We start from the raw sequence: 25,390 nt of genomic DNA, 5'->3' as shown, positions 1-25,390 counted from the left end.
ATACAAGGATAATGTTCACTAAGTGCACAGCATACTATACAACAGGTGATTCTGCTGTCTTTAATATTTCGAGATAGTCTAAGGCCATTTTCAAGCCTGCATTGTTTAGTCTGGTTGAATCTGACTCTGGTTTGTTTTCCTCCGTGATGCAATTTTTTTTGGGCAGATCTGAAAATACTCAGGTGCAGACCAAAAAAATCACACCAAGACCCTTTTGAGGTAGAGATCTCGGTCCTGTCACAAATGAGTTCTGGAGCAGTTTGTTTGTGGTAGGAACATGATCGACATGGATGTGACCCACTACAAGACATACTCCACACATTTGAGGTAAACATCTCCAATAGCCAGGTGCACTTTGCATGCTGGGATGCAGAAGAACAAGATCAACAGTTACTAGCAGCTAGCCAGAGGATGAAATGAGGTCCAACCTGGACTAACAATGGAGTACGCTGTCTTCTTGATATTTGGGCAGATAGGACCTTCTGTAGGACTTCCTGTGTTTATGTTCTTGCTCCCACTCCAGACACATCTGGCCAAGATCAGGATGAAGATTCTCATGAGGCTTTTAGTGATGCATTTTAGTTTGCTTGAATTTTTTATCTGTGAAAAAAATGGGAAAAATGTAACAAGTTTACCAACTCATCCACAGCAAACCTAACTGTAGGTTTGAAAATGTCATAAAACTCACTTCTGATGCCATGAACTTGCACCCTTTGGCTGTAAGTACCTCTCCTCACCTCCACGCCCAGTGCCAAGCTAAAACATCCTGTCTCTCTCCACTGAAAACACAGAAATTGATTTCAACTCTTCAATCTAAGTCCCAGTAACACAACAAACACCTGAGCCCCAAATATGTTGAAGTAACTGAATTTCAAATTGTTATCCCTTACCCACTGTCTACACAGACTACTTTCTGGACAACTACAGATGAGATGCGTTTCAATTTAACCAACATAGTTATCTACAAATCCTGCATGTAGGCTGCAATCTATCTTTTTAAGCTTCAATTCTATTCTTTTCATCTACTATATTTGAACCCAGTTGGGTTTTGATTGTGTTTTTGATTAAAAGTTATGTTTCAGATGGTGTTCTTGGAAGCCTTGTACTGTCAGAAAACAAAAAGCATGTGAAAAACTTGGCCTGTGTCAGACACAAATGGATTTCACTACGACTTCCTTACTTCTGCTACTGACAAAAATCCCATTACTGTAATGTGTTACTCATTAACTTTGGAAGACGAAAAATGACCTAAATATAAATAAATAAATAAATGCAGAAATACAGAAATAGCCAAATAAAAGTTGATAAATCGAAATGTAGAAATAAGACATTAAAGACATCAGAAAAAGACATTCATTTAGTTATACCTTTTTTTCATTACCAAAATGTATTTATTTTTATTTATTTATATATTTAATTATTATTTCTACATTTTTTTATTTATCTATATTTAAGTCATTTTTCATCCTCCATAATTAACTGCCCAACACTGATTATTTGTAAATCAAAAGGGAAATAAATCATAACATACACCAATGCATACCTCCTTTATTTCATTTTCTGTATGTCATGCCATTACAACCCAACTAAGATACAGTGGTCAGTGCTAACATTTTCATTCTTAACTGCAGTCACAAGTGTGAGTTAGTCTTTAACACACTGCCCAGCCTGTGCATGGAAAACTGTGATATGGTACAATATTTTTCAGTTTAACAACTCTTTACATTGACATGGTTGATTCAGTTTTTTTTTTTTTTGTACTAACTTGCAAAATAAACCTAAAATTGACAAATCCACTAAACAGTGAGAATCCTAAACTGAGAAAGCAAGGCTTATGTGTTCAGAACAAAGACCAGAGGTGGAGAAAAAAAAGAGGTAAAGAAAATGGTGAGAGAAGTATTCAGGCACTTAGAAATACTCTCGGGTCCTTGGCTACACTGTGCTTCTTTACATTGTACATGCATTTTGTAGACTATCCTGATCCTGTGATGAGGAGTACGAGATTGCCTCTACAAGACAAGGCTAAGGGGTGTAGCACATTCAATAACAACTAATTAAAGGGATTTAAAGCATTTCACACAACATCAATGTTCCTATTTACATGTGATCCTAGTTTTCTCTACCTAAATATTCTCATTGCATATCCCCTAAGACGTCATTTTAACAACCATTATTGTACAAATTCTGTGACAGACAATTAAAACATGAACTGAAAAGAAAGCAACGTCCAATATCCAACATGTTACCAGTCATGTTCAGGGTTTCTTTAGGTCATTATTCAAAGTAGGAAGTATTTATGAAATGAGCTTTTCTGGTGAAAATCTGTTCTGATCTCGCCTTTCATGTGTCCTTCAGTGGCTTTCTCTGCTTCTATGTTTTAGTGAGCTCCAGCAGCTGCGATGGTAGGGAAGCCATTTGAGAAAATGACAGCATTGATTTTCTCTTCTCCTGCTGCCGGGAACATTACTGTACACAGTGTTATTAAAGGGAAATGATGCATGCATTGGCAGTTTGACTTGAAAAGGAATGTTTGCGTTGGTTTTTTTTCCTGACTGAGATGATTGTATCGCCTGCCATCTCCATGTTTCAGGAATTCTGTCCTCCTCTTGAAAGGGCATGGTAAGAATCAAATGGAGTGAAGGTAAACGGTAACAATTATCAGTTACAGCATTGACTCTGAAAGACTCGATTAACCACAGAACACCAACAAGAAGAGTCCACTGAAACTGACATTTAGTCTTGTGCTTACATCTGATCAGTACAGATATACAAAGACTGACTCTGACTAAAGACAACAGGAACAAACGTAGACTTCACAAACTGAAGGAATAAATGTACATACAGTACACCACAGCAAAAGCCTGTCCATTGATGTTATTAAACCACAACCATAAACCTTGGATAAGAAACTCTAATCATTTTGCAAAATTATCTCAACCCAAGGTCCACTCACTAGCTTTTTCAAGAGATTTCAACTGGTCTTTAGTCAACTGGTCATGACTATTTCATGGTCGTCATCAGTGGATGGAATTAGCAACCAAACTACATAAGCATGGAACTTTGCTCCTGTGATAACAGATGGTTGTTTATGGGGGGCGATGGTAACCCATCTTGGTTCTATCATGTTCTTTTGTGTTGGAAGTGAACAGGTCTCCTTTCAGTAGTCTTGCCATCAACTGGCTCCTGATCAATGACTTTTATCTCTTACCATTTTTTCTCGGTCATGAATTTAGCCAGTACGTAAAAAGATGACATCCCCATTCCTAATCCTGCCTATGAAGCTGTAATTGGTTGAATGTTTCTCCAACTAACAGAAATAGTCATCAATGGACTCAACACCAGACCTATTTGAATCACTGTGAACAAATCTGCGATATGGGCGGCGATTTGGAGGTCTCAAACTATGCTAGTAGTATCTTGTCTTTAGGGTATACCAATAAGAGCTGCCTCCTTGTAACTGGATGTTCCTTCAGGCTGGATGTAAATGGATCCCACTGGAATTCTTCTGGTGGTCCCCTTTGATTTAGCAGTGTTCATCCTGGTCTTAGGTGAGGTAGGATTCTCATCATCCACTCCTTGTAAGTACATATATGACAACCTGTTGTCCCGTGATTGAAGTTCCATACTTAGGTCACATGATGACAACTTAGCCAACTCATTGACAACTGAGCAAACTCCATCCACTAATGAAGAACAGAGAGACATTTTTGAAATTTCGAGAAAAAGTTAGTAATTGGACATGTAGAAAAGATTATTTTGTCAGACTACAATTCCCAATGTCAATGAGGAACCTTTTCACTCATTATTACATTTTGGGGCTCAGTTTTAAAATATTATAGAACATCTAATGTCCCATACCCCTTAATATTAAAGGTCTTCATCAAGTCCTTACAGTCATTTACCAAGAATATACTGTAGTTACCTGCCATAGCAATTAAGGTAGGGAGAATTCATATGCAAAATTATACATGGACACATTATTGGAAACTATTTCTTTGCAGCTAACTGCACCAGGTTTATGTTTTCAGGTTCACTTAAAGGCATCAATATACTAGAAATGAATTCAAATTGTATGTGTTTGCACAAGCAGCGGTATGGCGAGTTTACCACCAAAATAATTCTTGCATTAGATTTGATGGCCACAGGGTACACAGGTTTGATTGTTATGGGTAGCCAAAACTGACAGACCATGCTGTGGATTATATACTGAAAAAGGCAAAAGTAGGGCTGGACGATTTAAAAAAAAAATTCAAGCTTGGGAACGATTCACAGTTCTAATAGATTTATTTTTTTTATTGAAGACTAAATAGGATAGAAGCATTTCATTTTTAGGTCTACATGTGCAAAACACAACACCAATAATACAAAACCTGCACCACTTGCCACCTGCAGGTGGTCTGGTCAGTGCCAAATGCTTTGATTAGGTAGAACAAGAATATTCACTTGAATAACCAGTGTCAGCACAGACAGAGCACAGTCCCGCTCACTAATTCATCTACTTCTGCAGTTTGTGATTCTTGACATCAGCCTGATACCTGCTGGCAGCTGCCAAGCTAGCATTAGCTACCATGTTCCATGGCAAGACAAGACTGAACATTGACTCACATTGGTCAACTGAGTTCCATTCACCTCTTGTAAACAGAGACGATATCTCATCAACAAACAAAACTGAGAGCTAAGATCAGTCTCCTCTAGTAGATGTGACTGTTAGATTTGCTACAAGATAGCCAGAGCCAGGTAGCCACCTGGAGTCACGACAGTCCTGTCAACTACGGTGGATGTGCATGTATTCATGTCACATTTCTTGGGACTATTGTGACTCAAGACAGCTAATGTTGCTCTCTGAGAGAAAATAACCTTTTTGTACACATTATAATAATTTTATCTTCAAAATGTAGACATTTTATACATGAGCAAAAACAAAAACTCATCAAATTAATTATATATCGCCCAGCCCTACGCAGAGGATACACAGGTTGTGTCCTCCAAATTAGGAAAAAAAAAGCTGTATTTTGTGGCCAAATTCAGATGAGACCAGTCCTGAAATGAGACAAGGCTATAGGCCAAAACAAAACAGCAGGCCCAATTATTTTCTATGTACATCCACCACACCGGTGGCAGCTAGGCATGTTCCACCGCGCGTCGACGTGCTGCCCAGCAATACTTCACACCACTGTCTTATTTCCGGCATTGCTGTCCCTGAAAAAACATGCTTTTTTTTGTTGCTTGCTTTTCACTGTAGTTTTAAACTATTTCACTTGTGCCTGTATGTAGAAGGCAAAAATTAATTAATTGTTGGTTGATCTGCTGCTTTCAAAACATAATCTCACTGCTCAGATTAGTATTTTTTCAAGTTATTAATCAAAAATACCACAATAGGCAACTCACCCATGGCATTTTGTTGTCCCACGCTGTACTCATAGAACTGGAGTTACATCTAGGTAACTACTATTAATGCGCTGTAGCACAACGCTACCTAATGGGGCAAGGGGCAGCGCTTGACATGCGTCATATGACGCTACCGGCGTTGTGTTTTCAGTTTATGTTGTCTTCCTTACCCCCATGCAAAGCCCAGAACAGAATCAAGTTGCAGTGAGTATGAAGATGTGCTCACAGCACCACGTTCAACATCAACTCAATTTTGGTTTGTTTTTTCTCAATATATTGCTGCTTTCAGAAACAGCTAAGTACTTTCTCACGCCACAATGTAATAAATGCTTGATTAAGGAAAATAAGAAATAAAATTAAAAATGGATCATGGGGTACTTTAAAACACTGATATTTTAAATTAATCACCACAACCAAATATGATCACAAAATTTGGTTGCAGCAGTATTGTTAGTGTAGTGTATGTGATAATCTAAGGGGCCTTGATGCACGTACTGTTAATGGAGCTGATCCTAAAATATATGCAATCTGTGATGTGAGCTAATGTTGAGAAACTAGATACAGCTTCTGTGTAGGCTGGGGCCCAGAATTCATTCAGGTCAGCAGTGATTTGGAAGGATTTTAGATTTAGAAGACAATGACTGAAGACTACAGTGTTTTTGGTGTAACTGAAGAGAGAAGGCGAGGATATGAAATTGCTATTCTGATGATTAACTGATGTTAAATTGCTACATATGGCACCTTTAAGTTAAGTCATATGAAATCCCAAACAGCACATACAGGTTTTCTGTGCATTTTATGGGTTCATTTTATTTGGAGTTAAAGTACTGCAAAATATGATTAAACACAGGCATATAATTAAACCATGCAACCCTAAAGGGTGCCTTTTGTAGGATTAGGTCTATGAGTAATTTTTTATTAATTACAAATAATGTAACATATTCAATATTTGATAAATGTAAACAGTCATTTTGATAACATCTGTAAGGTTAGATTAAAAAATAATCATTGCAAGGCAGATCAATTTCTTTTTTTCTTATATAGTTTACATAATTATAGCCACTAAGAATATGTCTGGCTTGCAAATTTTCTATTTTTCAAAATTGTTAATTGTTGTTTTGCCTGCTACAACCACTGTTTTAAAGATTGGGGGATATACATTTTTTATTGTACTGTATCACATAATGACCATATAGGAAAACTATGCTTCATAACAACATGACTTTTATTTTTGACCATCAGTTATCATCTCTGAATGCAACAGTGTCGATAAAAATAGGTCTGACAGGGAAAGAAACACGAGTGGTCAGACAATAAGATTTACATCCAGATAAAGTGGTAGCTAACCTGGCTAAACCCGTGGCTAAACATGAGTTGTCAGGCAATCATACAGGCTTTAAACAAACCAACAGTTTAGCAGAGTGAGCTACTACTTTATTTGGACGTAAAACCAAAAGTGAGAGCACCAGTGTCACTAATAAACCCTCACTGCACGGGAAAACTGTGTACACACAACTACAACAAGTAGGTCAAAGTTGAACCAGTAATGATAATTTTCACAATAGAATTATTACCCAAAGAGGTTGGTTGACCTGGGTATTTGTGTACAACCTGTCTGATTGTTTAACAGACCTATTTTTCACGATAATGCTGCATTCTATGATGCTGACAAATATAACTAAATTTTTACTGTAAAGTATAATGATTTAATGTATTTATGGGTGTTACTCAATACCAGTGATTTGGTGATATCTAGACATGGTGCTGAGGTTTCTGGCAAACTCAGAGGTCACTAGCCTGTGCTGTTTTGGAACAAACATTCACTGTCAACAAGTTTCTCCTTATAAACCCTCTGCTACTAGCAGTGTCATCTCCTCAACAATGAAAGCCAGTGCTACACAGGATCCACAAACCTGCCAAGTCATTTTATGATGGCTACAGCCTTAACACAAGTCATCATATTGCTGATAAAAGATAATGCATAATTAATCTTCTTGGATAATTTCCTAGGTAAACTCCATAAAACTTGGAGTTGATTATTCTGCTTATACCATAGCACACCACTTGCTGTGATCAAAATGTAAGTATTTAATTTTAGTAAATTAATTCTAATACATTTTAGTAATATTTGTATTGGCACTATCTTTCTGAACATTGTAAATAAATGTTACTTTCCTACTCCAACAACTAGGAGAAGCTGTAGCCTGGTAAGAACTAAAATCAGCAGCGCTCCATGTATGACCATTATTTCAGAAGTCTGATGAGGATGCTTAGTCGGAGAAGCTAAGTTACCCTTTGGCCAATCAGAATCCTGTTATCCAGAAGTCCATTACCACCAGAAAAAACAAGATACAGATAAACTGCAAGGGAGGACGAAAATAAAAAATACCCATGCACAGTCAAAATTCTAAGATACCAATTCAAAAAATGTATACGTACAAAATGATAGGATAGTAACTCAAAATTGTGAGATACAAAGTCAGATACTAAGTTACAGGAGAGTTAATCTATGAGTAATAGCCTACAGCTATACTAATTGCTGTTTTGCATTCATTTATCAGTTTTGGGTGGCTTTTACGCTGTTACCTTGCCAGACTTGTGAAACTGAATTGTGGTTGGGAGACCTCTGGTTCTAGAAATAGTTTAGCCTGGCACGTAACTGTAATGTTGACAAACTACAATTTTGACTTACAGTACTATCTCTTTTTATGATTTAAAAAGGAAAACCTTTAAAGTAATTTACTACCTATTAATTTTGACACAGTTCATGTTTAGTTAGTAAATTAAAACCTTCATTTAGTGTCTCCTAATTTTGATTTTTCATAGTTCTTTTTATTTTTATCATTCCTAACTTTTCATCCCTTTTTTTTTCCTGGAGGAAATGGACTTCCATACAACTCAGTATTCCCCGTAGCCACGGTTTACAGACATTTACTTTCAGTGAAATCTTGCCTACATGTCTTTCTTGTGAAGGTTTTATCTCAATTTGTTATTTGTCTCTATCAAAGACAGGCCACCGTAGCTCAAGGCAAGCAGGGAGATCCGGTTTCTTTACCCCATTACCCTGTCTGAGGCTTTAATGCTCTAAAATATTAAACAACATTTAGATGAAATTGTCTATTAGATTCTAGGATAGGCATGCCATGGATTCAGAAATACTGAAATTTCTGTGCAGAAATGTAAATTTCACTGATCAGTGTAGATACTGTAATTTACATACGATTTTAAGGGGTATGTAAGATGCAGTCAATTTGGCAAGTTAACGTAATGTTACATTTTACTGTAGGCTTTGAGATACTAAAATGAGGGCTCTGGGAAATGGAGTATAGGGTGTCATGTCTTACAAATATACTTTTTATTAGATACTCCAAATTTTCATCTAAAAAAAAGCCATTACCATGTCAATATTTAAACCTGAGATTCAAATTTTCAAAACTCCATAAGCAATTTTTGTAGAAAAGACAATGGTGGTATTAGACTATTAGACCCTGTGGCCTCCCTCCTCATCTCATCTCAGATTCAGTCATGAACAAACCCTGGTAAGGACATACGACAAAATTTCCAAAATACAAAGATTTCTCAGCAGTTCTGATGCTCACATCACCTAAAGGTTTGAAATATTAAACACTAAAAATGCGGGTCCTGTTACATAAACATTTTGGTGTTCATTAGGTTTTTGTGGGATGCAGTCACTATGACACTGCTGTCAGACAACAGTGCTTATGTCGTCAGCCTCGTCAGGTTTCTTGGGCTTGCTGGGGAGAGACTTGAGGTACTCCAGGTGGCGTCGGGCGTCCTCCTGGTTCTGACGAACATAATAGACCACGTATGAAATCACCATGGCAAACCAACCAAACATGGTCACTAGCATAGCATAGTCTGTGGTCCTTTTGGCCAGGTTACAAAGGTCAGTGTCCACCGCCAAGAAGGGTCGTCCCTCTTGGTCAAGAAGTTCTGAGCTCCTGCAGAGAACCCGAGCAGCAGCCTCGTGGTTGTGGGCCATTCCACCAATTGCCTGCTGGAGGGCACAGTCACAATGCCAGGGGTTATCATCAACAATGACACGGGCCTTGAGCCGAGCGAAGGCATCCTTGTGTACGCTAGTGATGCGGTTGTGAGAGAGGTCCAGCACCTGCAATGTTGCCTCTATGCCACTGAAGGCACCTTCTCCCAATGTCTCCACCGCATTGTAAGAAAGGTTGAGCTCCCTCAAAAGTCTGAGTCCATGGAAGGCTTGATCGGGCACAGCGCCTATCTGGTTGTGGTCCAGCCTCAGCAGGACAGTGTCGACTGGGAGGCTGGGAGGGATCTCTTTGAGCCTGGACTGACTGCAAGTGACATTGAGGCCGTGGAGATGGGGGTCGCGTTGGCAGATGCAGCCCTTTGGACACATGCTGGCCGAGGGGAAGCACAGGGCCATGAGGACAAGGCTCTGAAGGAGCAGGCACATGGGGATGGAGCGCGACAGCCACAAGTCCAGCAGAGTCATACTGACCGGCCGTCAGCAGCATCCCGACTGGGGCCACAACACCACCACTGGTCCCTTACACACATCGCATAGTAGCGTCTGGTCGTCACTGTCTGCCCACTGGAGATACTGGAGTGTGAATAGATGTTATCATGCTGAGGCCTGAAACAAGATAAAACAGAAAGTCAACGTGAAAAATGTACCTGCATTTATTCTACTGAGACATTTAATTTATTGTTCTGTTTGTCATTATCACCATCCTGGGCTCTTCAAATGTAGATACTCAAATCAGCTTGATTTTATCATTGACAATAGAGTTCCACTCCCTAGTTCCAGAAGTAAAAGTCCCATTCATTTTTCCCATAAACAATGTTGCATGACTCACAGATGACACACTTCTACAGCTTGAATCAACATGAAACTCTCACAGTTAAATCATTGGTACAAAAGATGAGTAACTGTGTTAGAAAATGTCTGGTTCTTTGATAAAAACCTGAATGCACAAAACTTCTGACGACAAGATTCACTTCTCATTGGCGATTAAGGAGCATTAGTGCCGAGCCCTTTGATTTCTACTGTTACAAAATGTTTTGATAGAGATCTCTCACTTAGAGCTTTAATAAATAGTTATTTGCAAGAGTGACTTGAAGATTAAAGAAGATTAATATCTATCTCAGTTGTATTTTCCTGATCAATCACACACTGCCGGATCAGACTACATGAAGTCAGCCTGATTTTGACACATTTTGTTGTTGGAGACAAATTTCCATTGTCAGGCCTGAATATGAACATCGGGAATGATGAACAGGCCTTGTAGTGTGACATAATCGAAGAACAGCAATGCAGTGTCTGGGATGCCCCACAACACCCCGACAAAAAGTCTTGCATGTCAGAATTTTTTGTATTTTCCTGCCTAGTTTGACATCTGTGACGTGTTCTGTGATGTTGACCAATGGGATGACATGGTCTTGATATGTTAACACATTTGTTACCTCAAGTTCTCTTCGAAGCTCTCTTTTCTTTTTCTTTCTGGAACACAAGACCACTAGCATCACACATAGCACTTCTTTTTATTCTTCTCCTCCTTCTTTTTAATGACGAACTGCAACCGGGTGGAGCATTACCACCACCAACTGTCATATTACATTGTTCTTATATCCTTGTTATCAGTCCTGTGTTCTGTAGATAGGTGAAGACATGGTTTAAAACCAAATTATATAGCACTTCTGTAGCCATGATTGACAGTTTCTTCACTCTCCTCCCTGACGACCTGTGAACTCACACAAGGTCGTGAACAATTGGTTGCAGTCATACTTGTAGTGTTGCCAGTCTCCCAACCAAGACACAGCAAGAATTTATGGCACTATGATTGTATGATTGCCTAATCTGACATGGTGACCATCATGAAAGACAAAAATATTGTGTAGTCTGATCCCGGCATAATACTATTAATTATGGTTACAGTAGATCATAAGATACCATAAAGATGCAATGGCACCACAACATGTGGTCTTTACATGCAATACAAACACTGCAATAGCCTTCATTCCCTCACCCACAGAAAGAAGCACATACTGTACTGTATGCGTTAAACTATTTTCCTGTATTCCCTTCAAGAATTTCAACATAATAATACGTGTCCATTATTTTCTTTCATGAAAGCTTTCATAATTACTGTTCCTTGAGCCTGTACTGATATATATATATAAAATATATTTATATATATATACTTTAGCTCTTTTCAAAGAAAAATCCAATGGTGCTTACATTCAGAGTTTGTTTGGAATGAATAGAGGAATAGGGCTGAACAGAGAAATAACCATTTACACTATTAGTTCATCTTGATAAACTGGAAGTGATTAACAGATTTTTCTGAGAGACTTTGAGGAGGATGAAAAGATATACTACATCTAGACTGCAGCTCTCTTTCTGTGCAACATCCCAAGAAATAGAGGCTGTCTCCATCTCTTCCAAGCATCTTTCTTTTATCTGTTCTGGTGCAGAGGTAGCAATAATGTCTAACAACAGCCTATGAGTATGAGAAGAGGCGAGGGTTCATCGGTTTTCTGCAGCACAGTGAGGACTGGTGGCAGTTCACAGGCCCACATTGGGCTGTTTATCCAGCTGCTGCTCTGTCACAAGAGGCAAAACCAGCTGTATGGAAACAGGCTTTGTGTTGGAACTGCACTTTGCCTGCACTTTGTTTATGGGAGACCTGATCTTCTGTCATTGTCCTCATTATTATTGTTCATTAAAACCACCTCATAAATTACCTCAGCTCTACTGTTGTGTTTATCAGAAAGAGTCACAGCCCAGTGGAAATAACAAAAGCTGTGAGTTGATCCATTATAACAGGCACCTTTCAATACAATTCAAATACAGGTGTAAAGCAATTTGGTTAAGGTTCTGATGCTTGTTTTTTATCAAAACTATTGGGTCTTTTTGTGACGGCTGCTTCTGGTTTATAATGCTGTTTTCTTGTATTTGCATACAGTACATCATAATGACCTTTCCTTAGAAGTTACGTCAGCTGCAGTGTATTGAATCATATTGTGATATTATAAAATATATTATTATATTATCACATACAAAATAGAAACAACACTAAAAGTTTACAGATCTGCTAGCAGCTCTGTGAGGCTGCACTTAAACGCAGTGGTGCTTAAAGTTATATTCAGAACCCGTTTTTTATACTGTTTATGGTCAGCATTTCAGTAATTATCTCCCAATATAGTAGTTTTTATTGTTAGTGGTTGAGTCCACCATTCTAATCCAGGGTTCAAATTGCCTTCACACGCATGAAGGATTCACAGGAAATGATGCAGCATTTAAACCAATATTCTTCTATTTCATTTTAGTTTACTGATAATAGCCTCATTGTTTACTCTTCACTGTCTTTACATTGTGTCAGAGCCGTATTAAGTTTCTGCTAAAACAAATGAAACATCTAACTGCCGCTGCTTCACATGAAAAGCACTCAACTGGCAAAACACAGGTCGCTTTTGTTTTAGAGCAGTCGCAGGAAAGTCAATGTTTGTAGCTGAGGGTAGTTAAAAAAGTCATTTTCTGCATTTTTTGTCAGTAGATCACTTGAAAGTTTTGTGAGGGAATAATGAAACAAGAGGGAACAGTAACAGTTTTATTATTGACTGACTTCTTTATTAAATCAATATGAGTCTATTTTGCTGCACTGTCAACGGATACACTAGTTGCTGTTGCTGTTACCATGGTAACCACCGGTGACTCAGAATCAAATGAGACTGAAATCTTAAGGATTCTAACTTTAAAGCTAAATGCTAACATCCACATGCTACCATGATCCAAATAACAATGTTAATGGGGACGCTAATACTAATGTCTATCATCAGGTATCATGTCTACTATGTTCTCATGCTAATGCTAGCACTAAACACAAAGTACAATTGAGACTGATGGGAAAGTCATTAGTTTGCGGGTGTATAAAACAAACTATTGGACAAAATGAAATTTTGACCTGATAGGGGCACAAATGAAAAGTTCAGGGATCACCAATGTCATTAAAAGTCATTGTGAGGGGAACATTAATGTCCAGGTTTATTGTCAGGCTATTCAACAATTGTCAAGACATTTCACTCAAAACCACAAATGTCAATCTCAAGGTGGTGCTAAAAGAAAAGTCACCATAGTCATTAGGATACATCAAGTGAGAACCATGAATGTCTGTACAAAAATATTATGCCAATCCATCAAGTAGATATTGAGATATTTATAACTTGAGATAGTGAAAACTTTTTCTTTGATTTGTCCTCAAAGGAAAAATTGGGGGAGCACTGGGACCATGAATGTCTGTACAACATTTCATGGCAATTCATCCAATACGGAGTCTGGACCAAAGTGGTGGACGGACTGACATTGTGATCCCTAGAGCCACACAGCCAGCATGGCTAAAAAAAAATATTGTGCTGTCAAATAGAATTTGGAGTCATTAGCTTGAAAGGCCTTTCAGATGTCATGAATATGCTGCTATGAGAAGTCTTATTCTGTCTGTTTAACCAAAAGCCCTGTTCTAGAATGAGGTCCTGAAAGGCTCAAGGCTTGTAGACATCAGGCCCTGTAACAACATCTAATTTAAGACCTTTATTATTTTAGTGACATTGTACTCCTGATATGCATATTCCTAAGAATGTAGTAAGAAAAAAGTATCTGTCCTCTTGTCAACAAATCTCATGTGCAGATCCAGTAACAAGTATTGTGTGTATATCCAAAATATCCAAAGCTTATTCCTCTGTGTCATAGAGCTCCATTGTTGTCCAATAACTATTAAAAACGTGTCAAAACAATAAAACACATTGTTGCACTAGTGAACCAAACGTGGATTAATCCACCGTTGAAAATAGTCCCCAACAAATGTACTATTTCCTCCTGTTTGAGTAATGTCAGCCTAAAATTACAGTGCCCAGTTGTTTTAGGAAATTACTGATCCTTTTTTCAAAATTAAACTATATATATTTGTGAGCTGTTTTGAGGATTGATATTGTCACTAGAAAAGATTGTGCTTGGGGTTAAGTGCCACTTGCTAATTATTTTCTATTGTGCTCACATGATGCATATTCTAAATAATGTTGTGTTCAATTGTGTGATTATGATGTCAAATTACCTCAAACTAACTAACACAGAGAAAACTTGGGGCCAGGTAGTACTTAGGGTATGTTCATTGTCATAGTATATACACACACATATACATACATATCTTTTCAGAATGATACACGAATGGTCATTGGATAATAAATAAAATGCAAATCTTGGGCAGTAACAAGCAACATTTTTGGAGATTTGGAATTTTACAACCTAAAATCAAGCTACAAAACACCTTTGTTGTTTTGTCTATGCCCTACTTTCTCTTCAGCCTCTCTACTGTGCACTTTGAAATACAACAGAAATGCTAACTAAATTATTTTGAAAGGCATTTTGAGTAATTCTATGGAGGTGAAAAATGTCACAGTCAGAGAGAAATCTTTACTGTCCGTTTATATTCATTCAAACATTCAATTTCTGACCTTGGCAATGTAATCTAAAAAGCAATGCAAGAAATCAAAAGTTTACCTGAAAGATTCAAGAACCAACTGAGAATGTGAATTGGGAAAATTGTCTTTTAGACAGATTATTTAACATATCATCTACATGCACTCAGAGAATGGAGATGGGAACTGAGCACAGAACCTTCTTATGTGATGGATGCCTCAGTTGGCTCAGTGGTCAAAGCTTAGACCACCAATCCTTTTCTTGCACTAATTCACAAATCAAACAGCATGTTTTTATGTTGTGGCTTGTTTAAGGTCCAAATATAGGTAGTTTTATTACATACAGGCTTGTAAGAGCTAATATTCAATTTCTATAACCACCACATATGTATAATGTAAGCTGATTTCAAATCTCACAGGATATTGTGAAAATGTATCCAGCAGAATTTTTAGTTTAGAGCTACTGACATTTTCTGCACAGACTGGGTACAAAGAGGCAAATGTCATAAATATTAATGTGGCCTTAAATGCTCTGTTCTACAGGGGTGAGTCTATATACAGAGGACAAATGTTGCTATAGGCTTATATCACTCTGTCTTCCCATTAAGATTCCCTCCAAATCTTAAAGGCCTATGACACATAAAAATACTCTGCTCGGAATAATTATTTGTGAATTAGAAATAGTTTCAGTGACTCCCTCTGAAAATCACCAATAATCATTTCTACATTGCTGTTCACATACAGGATAAATAAGTTAAATCCATTGTCCATTGTTAGCCAGCTTTAAAAGTGTTAGTAGGGTTTTTTCACTTTGGGAAGAGCTATGTGTAGCTGTTTTGCCCTGCTACCTTTAAACTCAGCTACGCTAATCATGTCTCCTGCTGTGTACATGCAGGCCACTGGGTGGCAGCAGAAGCTACTTGTGAAAACAACTTAAAGATATTAGGTTGATATGTTGAACTTGTTGGAAAGAGTTGCTTAATTTCACATCCAGCAGTTACGGAGCAACATTATCATTCATTTTGAGTCATGTTTCTGTCCACCTGGTGAATGCCACCTGGTGAATGAGTCCAATATGTACTTTCTTTTAGCTCTGGTTTCGCTCTCTACAAACTCCTGAGGGAAATATCTAGCTGCTAAATGCTCCACTATGTTTACCAGCTAGTCACTAACTATGTCTGTTTGCCATTTGGTCCTGAGCAGGTAGTGTACAGTGGAGCTTTAGAGCTTTTTCTCTGAAAACAGCTGCCTGCTGCAGACGAAAATGACGCTATGAGAACGCTGAGAGTGAACCAAAACAGTGACAAAACGTTTAAACTTGCTATAAAGCTTTGTAAAGCCGAGAGGAGCTGCAGGATTGTTGATTCTCGCTAGGTTTATCACTATGAGTAACACGTCTCACATTACACATCGTGTAACACTATTATTAAGATATAGACATGATATGATATCCATCTTCTCATCTCACTCTGGGAAAGCAAGCAAACAAGCATATTTCCGAAAAGAATGTTCCTTTTAAACATTCTGTTTACCATGTTTTCCTGACAAGCAACCTCTTGTGGTCACTTGAAAAATGACTGTCTCTGAGGAGCAAAGGCAGAAGTAGCTTGATGTAAAAATCGTTAATGCTTTATTTTACAGGTCCATTAATTTTATATTGAGGTCCTGGAATTTATTAGAGTAACTTGCAGGTATTTAATTTTTAATTAAATTTTTTTGACATTTTACAGAGAAGGTGGTGCAATTTGGCACAAATTATAAGAAAAAACAAAAAACTGGCTTAGTTGGTAAGTACCCACTCATTATATCTGGGTTTTTATGTATTTGGTAATTTGCAAAAAGTCATAATAAATTAGACTCTTGACAATTATTTAACTGACAGAAAATACTTAGTTTTCAGTGTGTAGTGTTGTGTATCAAACAATATATTAGCATGTTAGTTTTTCAAACATTTCCTCAAAGTAGCTAGTATGTAACTGTTAATTCTTACATAACATAATGTGGTAGCATACAGGAAATGTGCTCATTATAGAGTCTTTAAGAAACAACCTAATATGCTAATATGTAGTTTGACAGTCAGTCAGTTTGACTACACACTTTTTTCATTTTTTCTTGCAATTTGTACCAAATTGCACTCTCTGTAGAATGTCCTAATAATTAACCATTAAATACCTGCAACCTACTACATTTTCAGGAAATAAGTCAGGTTTCTTCCAACAATGACTGCAGTAGTTCCCTAAACTTAACCATGTAGTACAAGTTGCCTACACTTAACCCATATTCATTGTTTTCGCAATAGTCATGTGGAAGGCATTAAATGGCCTATGGAGTCATTTAGGTATGGGTTCTCCTTACAGTTTACTTCACGACATACAGTATGTGCATAAAAAGTCCAACAACCTGCTGTGGAACAGGAAGGATGCAGCTGGGGATACTTCAAAACCCTCACAGTGTGATGGGGTGTGACCTCCAGAACTTCTGTTCCCTTTATCCTATCACTCTGCATTTGATATTAGACATTAAAAATACTGGGCTGTGCTGACAGAGAGACGTCCTTCTTGATTTTAGACAGAGCACGGTCTGTTCTCTCCTTTTACTCCTCTTGAGGCACAATTGCATAACCTTCTGAACTACATCTCATTTCATCTACGGACTAAAACTTCAGCTGAATTTAAGATCCACATTTCACTATCATCAAGCATTTATTTAAGCCCCAAACTGAATACTACAGGGTTACCAGTGGATTGCTTACAAGTAGGGATTTTTATAATACTCTGAAATTGAAAGTTTTTGGAAGGTAGGAAGAAATTGGTGTTCCTACACAGATTTTTTAGCATTGTGTGCAACTGAGATACCTCCTGTGTCAGGTCAGAGGCTGTCGAGCGACGCCTCCTCAAGAGTTCAATTTATCTTGCCAGTATCTCAAGGATTTTTGGCCTGGGTTATGAAACCTCCCACTACAATTCATTGATTATGTACCAGTCAATTAAGGTGCCTAATGATTCAAGGCTGGCATGGGAAAAATAATTAAATGTCACATTTGCTGAGACAGAACAATGCTGCTGAGAGCAATCAAAAAATTTATCAAAGAAGTCAGAACTTTTTCTTATTTTTACTGGATGCTATCAGTGCTAGACAGACTGTGACTTAAAGATGCTACAGACTGTTGGAGGTGTGAAACAGTCCCTTGGGACTCCTATACATGCATTCTAGGAAAGTCTTTTAATGTAAGAGTTTTCGGCAGCAGATGCACGGTAGAGATAACATGGATGCATGGGTGGAATAATGACTGTTCATTTTAGCCAAGTAAGCATTGATTTGAGGGTCAAAAGACATCTGAATGTCCAAGTTAAATCTGGGCTAAAGTTGCATCAAATGAACTAGTTCATATGATGTGTCATCTGGGCAAAATGTTTCTACGTCTTCCAAATGACCACACTTGAAGGCAGGGTGGAAAGCCTCCTGTTTAACCTCCTCTTGGCTGGATCACACTACCTTCCTCATCTCTCTCAAGAACTACATCTTTTCTGATTCTTTGTAGTCTCAATGCAATGAATTGTTCAAATGGGAATAACAGCACAGACTTTGGGACAGTTTCTACTTGAAGGCATTCATGGTGTTGCACTTAGTTGTAAACACTGATAATGACAGAGGTAGTTGTGTGAGGAATGAAAAAAGAGATTGAGAAAGAAGTTAGAACCCTGCCAAATTTCACACCTGGGGCCAGTTGCATAAACTTAGTTTAAGACTTATCTTGGCTTTAGTCTGTTCTTCGATTGTCAGGTTAGACTAGTCTAATTAAGCCTGTCTGTTGCATAAATATTAAGACTGAATTAATTGAAGGTAGGAAAATTAGCCACCTCTCCCCCTGGCTAAGCGTGAGAAGAGAGCTGTGTTGCTATGGCAACAATCTGTTAGAATGTCAGAAGACACAAAGACACAGTTATATTGATTTTTGCTACAAAAAAGGACAACAGAGGAGCAAATTTTACATTGGTGAGAGTGCAACTTTCTTAAGACACAGTGCTTGCTCCGTACTGAAGATGGCAAATGCTTGGTTTTTGGAAAGAGCCCCAAGAGAGAGAATCTTCAGGGATAGAAACAACCCATTAGAGAGAGACAATGAAGTGGCTACTAAAAGTTATTACAAGCAACCATCTGACACTGAGAAGTTGCTTGCCTCATGGTAAAGACAGTTCAACTTTGGAACGATATTTAGCCCTTTTCCCAGTAAACTATCATGACATGTTTGGTATCAACGGATTCATATGATACCACTGGCTTCGCACTAGCTTAAAAACTGAGCCTGCGATGGACTTCAAAAGACAGTATGGTTAATGCCTACCAGTAGGCTGCAGTTTAATTTTTTCAGCAGGTTTAAATGTGTCGATCATCTGCTGCTAAGTGTCTCTGTTGCATCCGCCATTTTTTCTCTTCTGTGAGGTGTCTTATTTCACCTGTAATGCATTGCGCAACAGGCTATCTAAGTCAGTCTTACATTAGTCACTCATAGGGAAGCTTTATGCAACAGGTAAATTTAAGTCTCTATAGCAAGTCTGACTTATAGTTATAATTGAGTCAAAGACTAGGTCTATCTTTATGCAACTGGCCCCTGGCCAACTGGGTTTCAGTTAGAACTTGTTAGATAATCATGTTCTTCGTTTGAAGCATACTGGTGCCTTAACCAGCATTTCAAGTAATATATTTGAATGTGAAGCATGACTAGCTTGAAATACAGTCAGTAAAATGCTGTTGTATGTAACCTTGACAGTAGGGCTGCAACTAATGATTATCTTCATTATCGATTCATCTGTTGTTTATTTTCTCGATTAACTGATTAGTTGTTTGGTCCATAAAATGTGTGAAAATGGTAAAAAATGAAGATCATCCTCAAATGTCTTGTCTTTTTTCCCAACCGACAGTTAAAAACCCAAAGATATTCAGTTTACTGTCAAAGACTAAAGAAACAAGAAAATATTCACATTTGTTTTTTAATGATTTAGCCACTACAATATACATAAATAAACTACAATACAAATAATTTACTACTTCCTTCCTCGCTGTTACATTTTCTTATATTTGGAGTGCCTGGATTGCCTTCTTGTTTGAAGCACCCCGCTTTTCCCCTTGTTCCAAGAGCACCAAACACATTTTTGATCTACATTGATTATATATATATTGATATATATATATTTTCCCTCTTTTCTGATTTATTTAATAGTTGGCATCTAATTGATTAATCAACTAATCATTACATTTCTATTTGACAGTGGTGGAAATATAGGCAAGTGCAGCTGCACTTGGGCCAATTTTCACGAGGGCTTGTACAGGTATAGCTTCTGAGGCCCCTACTCTCTCCATGTGCTAATAGCTTAAATTGATCCAGTCTACTTTAATGTGGTTTAATCAAAGGAGTTTATATACCTTCAAATAACCAAACTCATCACAGTCTTGTTACAATTACATGCCATTAGTCAATTTTCTTCTTAGCATATTAACAAATGAACTGCCCAATGTCTACATATTTTATCCTATGGCAATGTTACCCCTCGTCCAGTCAAGTTACAAGCTAACAGTGTTTGTGAAAAGGTGATCATGATTGTGCATACATCTCAGGTGAGTGGGGCTGTGAAAACATCTTGCACTGCAGCCTGTCATTTGTAGATGAGGCCCCTGAACCTAGACAACCTACATTATTCAAACAAAGTTTCAACCTAGACATCTAAATGTCTTTAAACCAAATCAGTGCTTTGTGGGAGATGATCTTTAAGTTGTAGTTGAATCCAGGATATCTGACTGGTTGAAGCAATATCTTCAAATTGTCCTGAAGAGACACTCATCAGAAAAGATGACATTATCTGTTTAGAGTCTTGTTGAGAAAAGTGACTGTGTATTTCCAGAGAGAAGCTGGAAAGGATTCCCATTTTTTAATATAGTCAGCATCTGGAGGCAGCATCTAGTGGCCATTAGAGGAACTGCAGCTTAGTCAATATCAATATTACCACCTAACAGCTACTTTTGCAATATTGCTATTTTGTAAGACACTCACAACTCGCTAACCTAATATGAAAGATACAAAGTGCAATATAGCTTTCGCACACTGAAATGACTTTATTATTATTACTGTGACTTTATTAGGAGCAAATGATGCCTTTTGCTTGTAGCTTCTTCAGGTTCGCTCAGCAAAATTGCAGTTAATTTTGATTTTCACCTAAGATGTTCCTGCGGCCGATCAGCACCTGATTGAAAATAGTGACTGTGCATGGGGAGTTCTGTTCATTGCAATATGGCTTTATTAGCAGGATTACAGGATTACTGAGTCAAATTGTCAGCTTGGAAACACAATGACCAGTTCAATGCTGTGCTGTGGAGCATCAAGAAAATATAAACATGATAAAAATGAGACCAATACACAGGGTGGATTCATCCACAGAATTCATCCCTACATTCTGCCACTGGGACTGATATAGCTCTACTCTTAAAGGAGGCAAATTTGAGGAAAATTGGTTGGAAAATTGCCTGCAATCAGTATGTTTGTGCTTTTCCTGAGATGGGAGGAGCTCACAATCAAAGAATCATTAGCCTGCTGGTGTGAAGCACTTACTGTCCCCCGGCTCGGCACAGTTTGGGTTTTTTTTCCCCAGCAGGATGGATTGCAAAGCACAACTGTCAGGGCTGACATATTACAACCACCACACCTCACAGCAAAGTTGCTTCGCTGCTATTACAGGTTAGGTTGTGAAAGGTCAGATCACCTCACTTGTGAGAATAAGGGATTACACGTTGTCCATCAGCTAACAGGCTAAAATATTTGATGTCTCTGACTCCACTGCCCCAGTGTTTACTGGTGGGTTGCATGTGAACATGGTGTTGCAGCATTAAAAAGAAATACACTGAAAACATTCAATTTTTAAAGATCACAATCAGTTAATATGATATTTTGATGTTTATCTTGCTGGTCAACCCATAAACTGCATTAATCAAGATGGGATCACTGAAGATAATCTCAGGGGTTTGGGAATTAAAGCTGCACTAATCAATATTTCCATATTGACAAAAGGTCAAATGATTATATGTTATGTTGGTTGCCCTTTGACAGGTCTACAGAGACTTATCACTAACTCTGTAGTTCCACTCAGCTGTACAGAGCATTTTAGCCGCTTTCAGCTCATTGTTTTGTTTTGTTTTTACGGCCCACAACCTAACTTTCATCTGCTTTGTTTTCAACAGCAGCAGGCAGCTATTTTCAGCAAAAAAAGCTCTGATTAACCCACAATGCACAATGTGCCCAGCACCAAATGGCAGAAAGACCATGTTAGCAACTAGCTGTTAAAAAGAGAAAGAGGCGAGTGATTACTGGACTTAGATTCATCAGGTGGGCTTCAAATGAACGCCAATGTTGCTCCATGTCTGCCAAATGGTACAGACACGGTGATGATATGTCAGTGTTGCAATAACATCTTATTCTGCTGCCCCCAAGTGGCCAAAATATTAACAACAAAATAATTAATGCAGCTTTACAAAGCATAAGCACATTTCAACAGATAGGATAACATACATACAAATAAAAGTAGAGATTGGGAGCACTAAAAATAATCTAGAGTTTGTGAATGAATTAAAAATGAGTAATAGAGCTGCAACAATTAGACCATTAATCAACTAGTTGCCAACCATTAAATTAATTGCCACCTATTTAGATAATAAATTAATCGTTTTGAGTCATTTTTTAAGAAGAAAATTTACAAGTTCTCTGGTTCCAGCTTCTCAAATGTGAATATTTTCTGGTTTCTTTAGTCCTCTATGACAGTAAACGGAATATCTTTGGTTATGGACAGTTGGTCAAGACAAAAGAAGACATTTGATTTCCTATGTTAATAGTTGATAAATAATCCGTACTGGCACAGTGGTAGATATTGATAACATCATACATAATAAATGTATTCAATACTTAGATAACATATAACCACTTTGGCCTCATTAAAATACTCTCAGCAGCATTGTTTACCTTTTGTTGGAGTCTGTTGAGACCACGCAGACCTCTGTTAATACCATTATTGTTATCATTGTTATTACCCAGTCAGTTGGGTTTTTAAAGGCTCATCAGAGTGCAAGTACATAGTGATACATTTTACCTGAAGTTGCAAATAACGTTTTATGCCATTATTTGGAATCTACATTCTGACCATTTTCATGCAAAAATTAAAATTAAATATAGCAAGAAACACCCCAAAACAATGAGCCTGAGACAACACTGACATCATGTCCTCATTTAGGGGAATATAAGGACGTTTGGACCCTTTGTGTCATTTAATAGATTTCTGATTCAAATAAGGAAACATCAAATCAATGAATGGGTAAAAAAGAATAGTTGGCACCTGGCACAATACTCATATACTCATAATACTAGGGCATTGAACACATTTCAGGTAGCACCAAAAACTATGTGGTTTGACACCTAACACTAGCCCTATTATGGACTTCTATTTCTACCAGAATTTTATTCCTGGAAGCTTGGAAAAGGTTTTGAATGAATTTGGACCTTCATTTTGGGAAATTAAATTTACAGAAGGTATGATTAAACATGTAATTTGAATAAATAAAATACAGAGAATCCAAATAGGCACAATGACCTCCGTATTTCTAAAATTCTGGTTGTTGATTTTTTTTAATCATTCAATGCCAAAACTCTGCACTGAAAGACAAACAAACAAACAAACAAACAACAACAAAACAAAACAAACAAACAAACAAAAAAACCCATTGCATTCATGTACTGTCTAATCCACATGAATATTGGGAGTTAAAGCCATTTACGGACAATCGGTGCAACACAAGTAGATCTGAAAAGATCTAATGATTAATTTGATAAATCGATCAACAGCTAATTAATCAGCACCTTTTGATAACCGATTAATCATTAAGTCATTCTCTGGTGTCAGCTTTTCAAATGTGAACATTTGCAGATGTTCTGTTTTGTATCACTGTAAATGTAATTGCACATAATCATTTTAATGTTTTAGAATAGGTCCCTCTATTACTCCAACAATGTTTCCTCACCAACATACAACGCCAGGGTCCATAAGAAAAAGGAGACATTTCCAAAACTTACAAAAATGTGCTGAATGCTCACTGACGTCGTCAAACGAAATAAAAATTCATGCACGGAGATCTATGATATCTAAACAGGACAGATTTTGTTAGAGGTTAACTAACCGGTTTCTCTTTTCAAATGAGACAGGATGGGGTTACCTCGTCCGTCAGGAGTGTGGTTACCGCCTTGTGAATGTGACAGACTGCTCAGAATAATCAGATGAACAAACAGAAGACCTTCTGACCGGGATGCACCTGAAGTCAGCAGGAGGATCCAGCTGTTGCCTCACATGTGGAAAACCTCCCTGCATTTACACAACTATTTCACTGCCGCATGCATTTATTAAAATCATTTAAAGCATCGTTATCATATGACAGACCGGGCTTTGCAAACACAGCCTGTCGTTTCTACGACCTCAACAAACAACAGCACAAAACTAACAATTAGCTTCACAAACAAACGTAATGTTATCAGCATTTCCAGTCCAGTAAATCTGAGGTTGCCTCAACTGTGGCCCCGATACGTCTCATAAATGGAAAGAACGTCACGCAAAACGCCATGAAATAATTTAATAATTTGAAATATAAATCCTTACTGGCAAAAAATGACCACGTCTTTTATAAAATTACACCGTGATTCTGAATCTATAGGCGCAGCATTTCAATTCGGCACACAGAGAACACACCCATCAGCAATACTTTTAATAACATTTCAACTTTGGCTCCCACCGGCCGCTGCCGCCCTCTGCGGTGCATGTTGCTGGGAGAAGATCGCAGGAAACTGCAGATGAAGCAGGTATAAAGTTGAATATTTAGAAAGAACAAAGAGCTGCTTGTGTGTTTTTTATACGCCGAATTACTGCGCGGCTTTCATGCACATGAAAAATATATTGGCTCACATCCGATGTGTTGTGTCATTTTGGTGAAAACCAAAGAAACAATACTTTACATCTTTCTAAATGGCGTCTGGTAGGACGTGATCTGTGAAAACATCACGCATCAGCCTTCCTGAGCTGCCGACACCAAATCAAAGCTTAATTGTCTGATTGCGAGGAAACACACAATGCAAAACACCAAATACAAGTCTGCATATGTAATCTACCAGTATGTTAACGATATATGAAATAAAGCCAATTCCTCCGTGCAAAAAAAGGAGAAATGAAGAGAGGCAGCGAGCATAGCAGAGGACGGGCAGCATAAACATACAGCAGCGACAGGCTTGGGCGCAACAGGCGACACAAGTCTCCTCACCTGCAGACTTAAGTGAAAATGTTCACATCACATGAAGCTGCTCCGACGGGCTGTGAGGGCAGCCTGCCTGCCTGCTGTAGTATCCGCTCACAGGTTGACAAGTCGCAGTGTGAATTCACATCTTTACCTTTCAGGATAAACCTGCACAGGAGTGAATGAGGAGAAAGGGAGGGGTTCTCTATATGAAGTCACT

At 37.9% G+C, this 25,390-nt stretch overlaps 1 protein-coding gene across 1 annotated transcript; it reads right to left on the bottom strand.

The window, feature by feature from the left end:
* Positions 1-1,520: 1,520 nt before the first annotated feature.
* lrrc3b (leucine rich repeat containing 3B) lies at positions 1,521-25,390 on the bottom strand. Its single transcript, XM_067611621.1, has 2 exons — positions 25,198-25,390; positions 1,521-10,018 (listed from the first exon to the last, which is right to left on the bottom strand). Exon 2 carries the CDS (start codon positions 9,875-9,877, stop codon positions 9,095-9,097), a length of 783 nt encoding a protein of 260 aa, XP_067467722.1. The 5' UTR covers positions 9,878-10,018; positions 25,198-25,390; the 3' UTR covers positions 1,521-9,094.

The sequence above is a fragment of the Thunnus thynnus genome, chromosome 15, assembly GCF_963924715.1.
Source record: "Thunnus thynnus chromosome 15, fThuThy2.1, whole genome shotgun sequence".
Lineage (NCBI taxonomy): Eukaryota > Metazoa > Chordata > Actinopteri > Scombriformes > Scombridae > Thunnus > Thunnus thynnus.
Note: the sequence above shows the minus strand (reverse complement) of the source record. Positions and strands in the feature narration are given on the sequence as shown.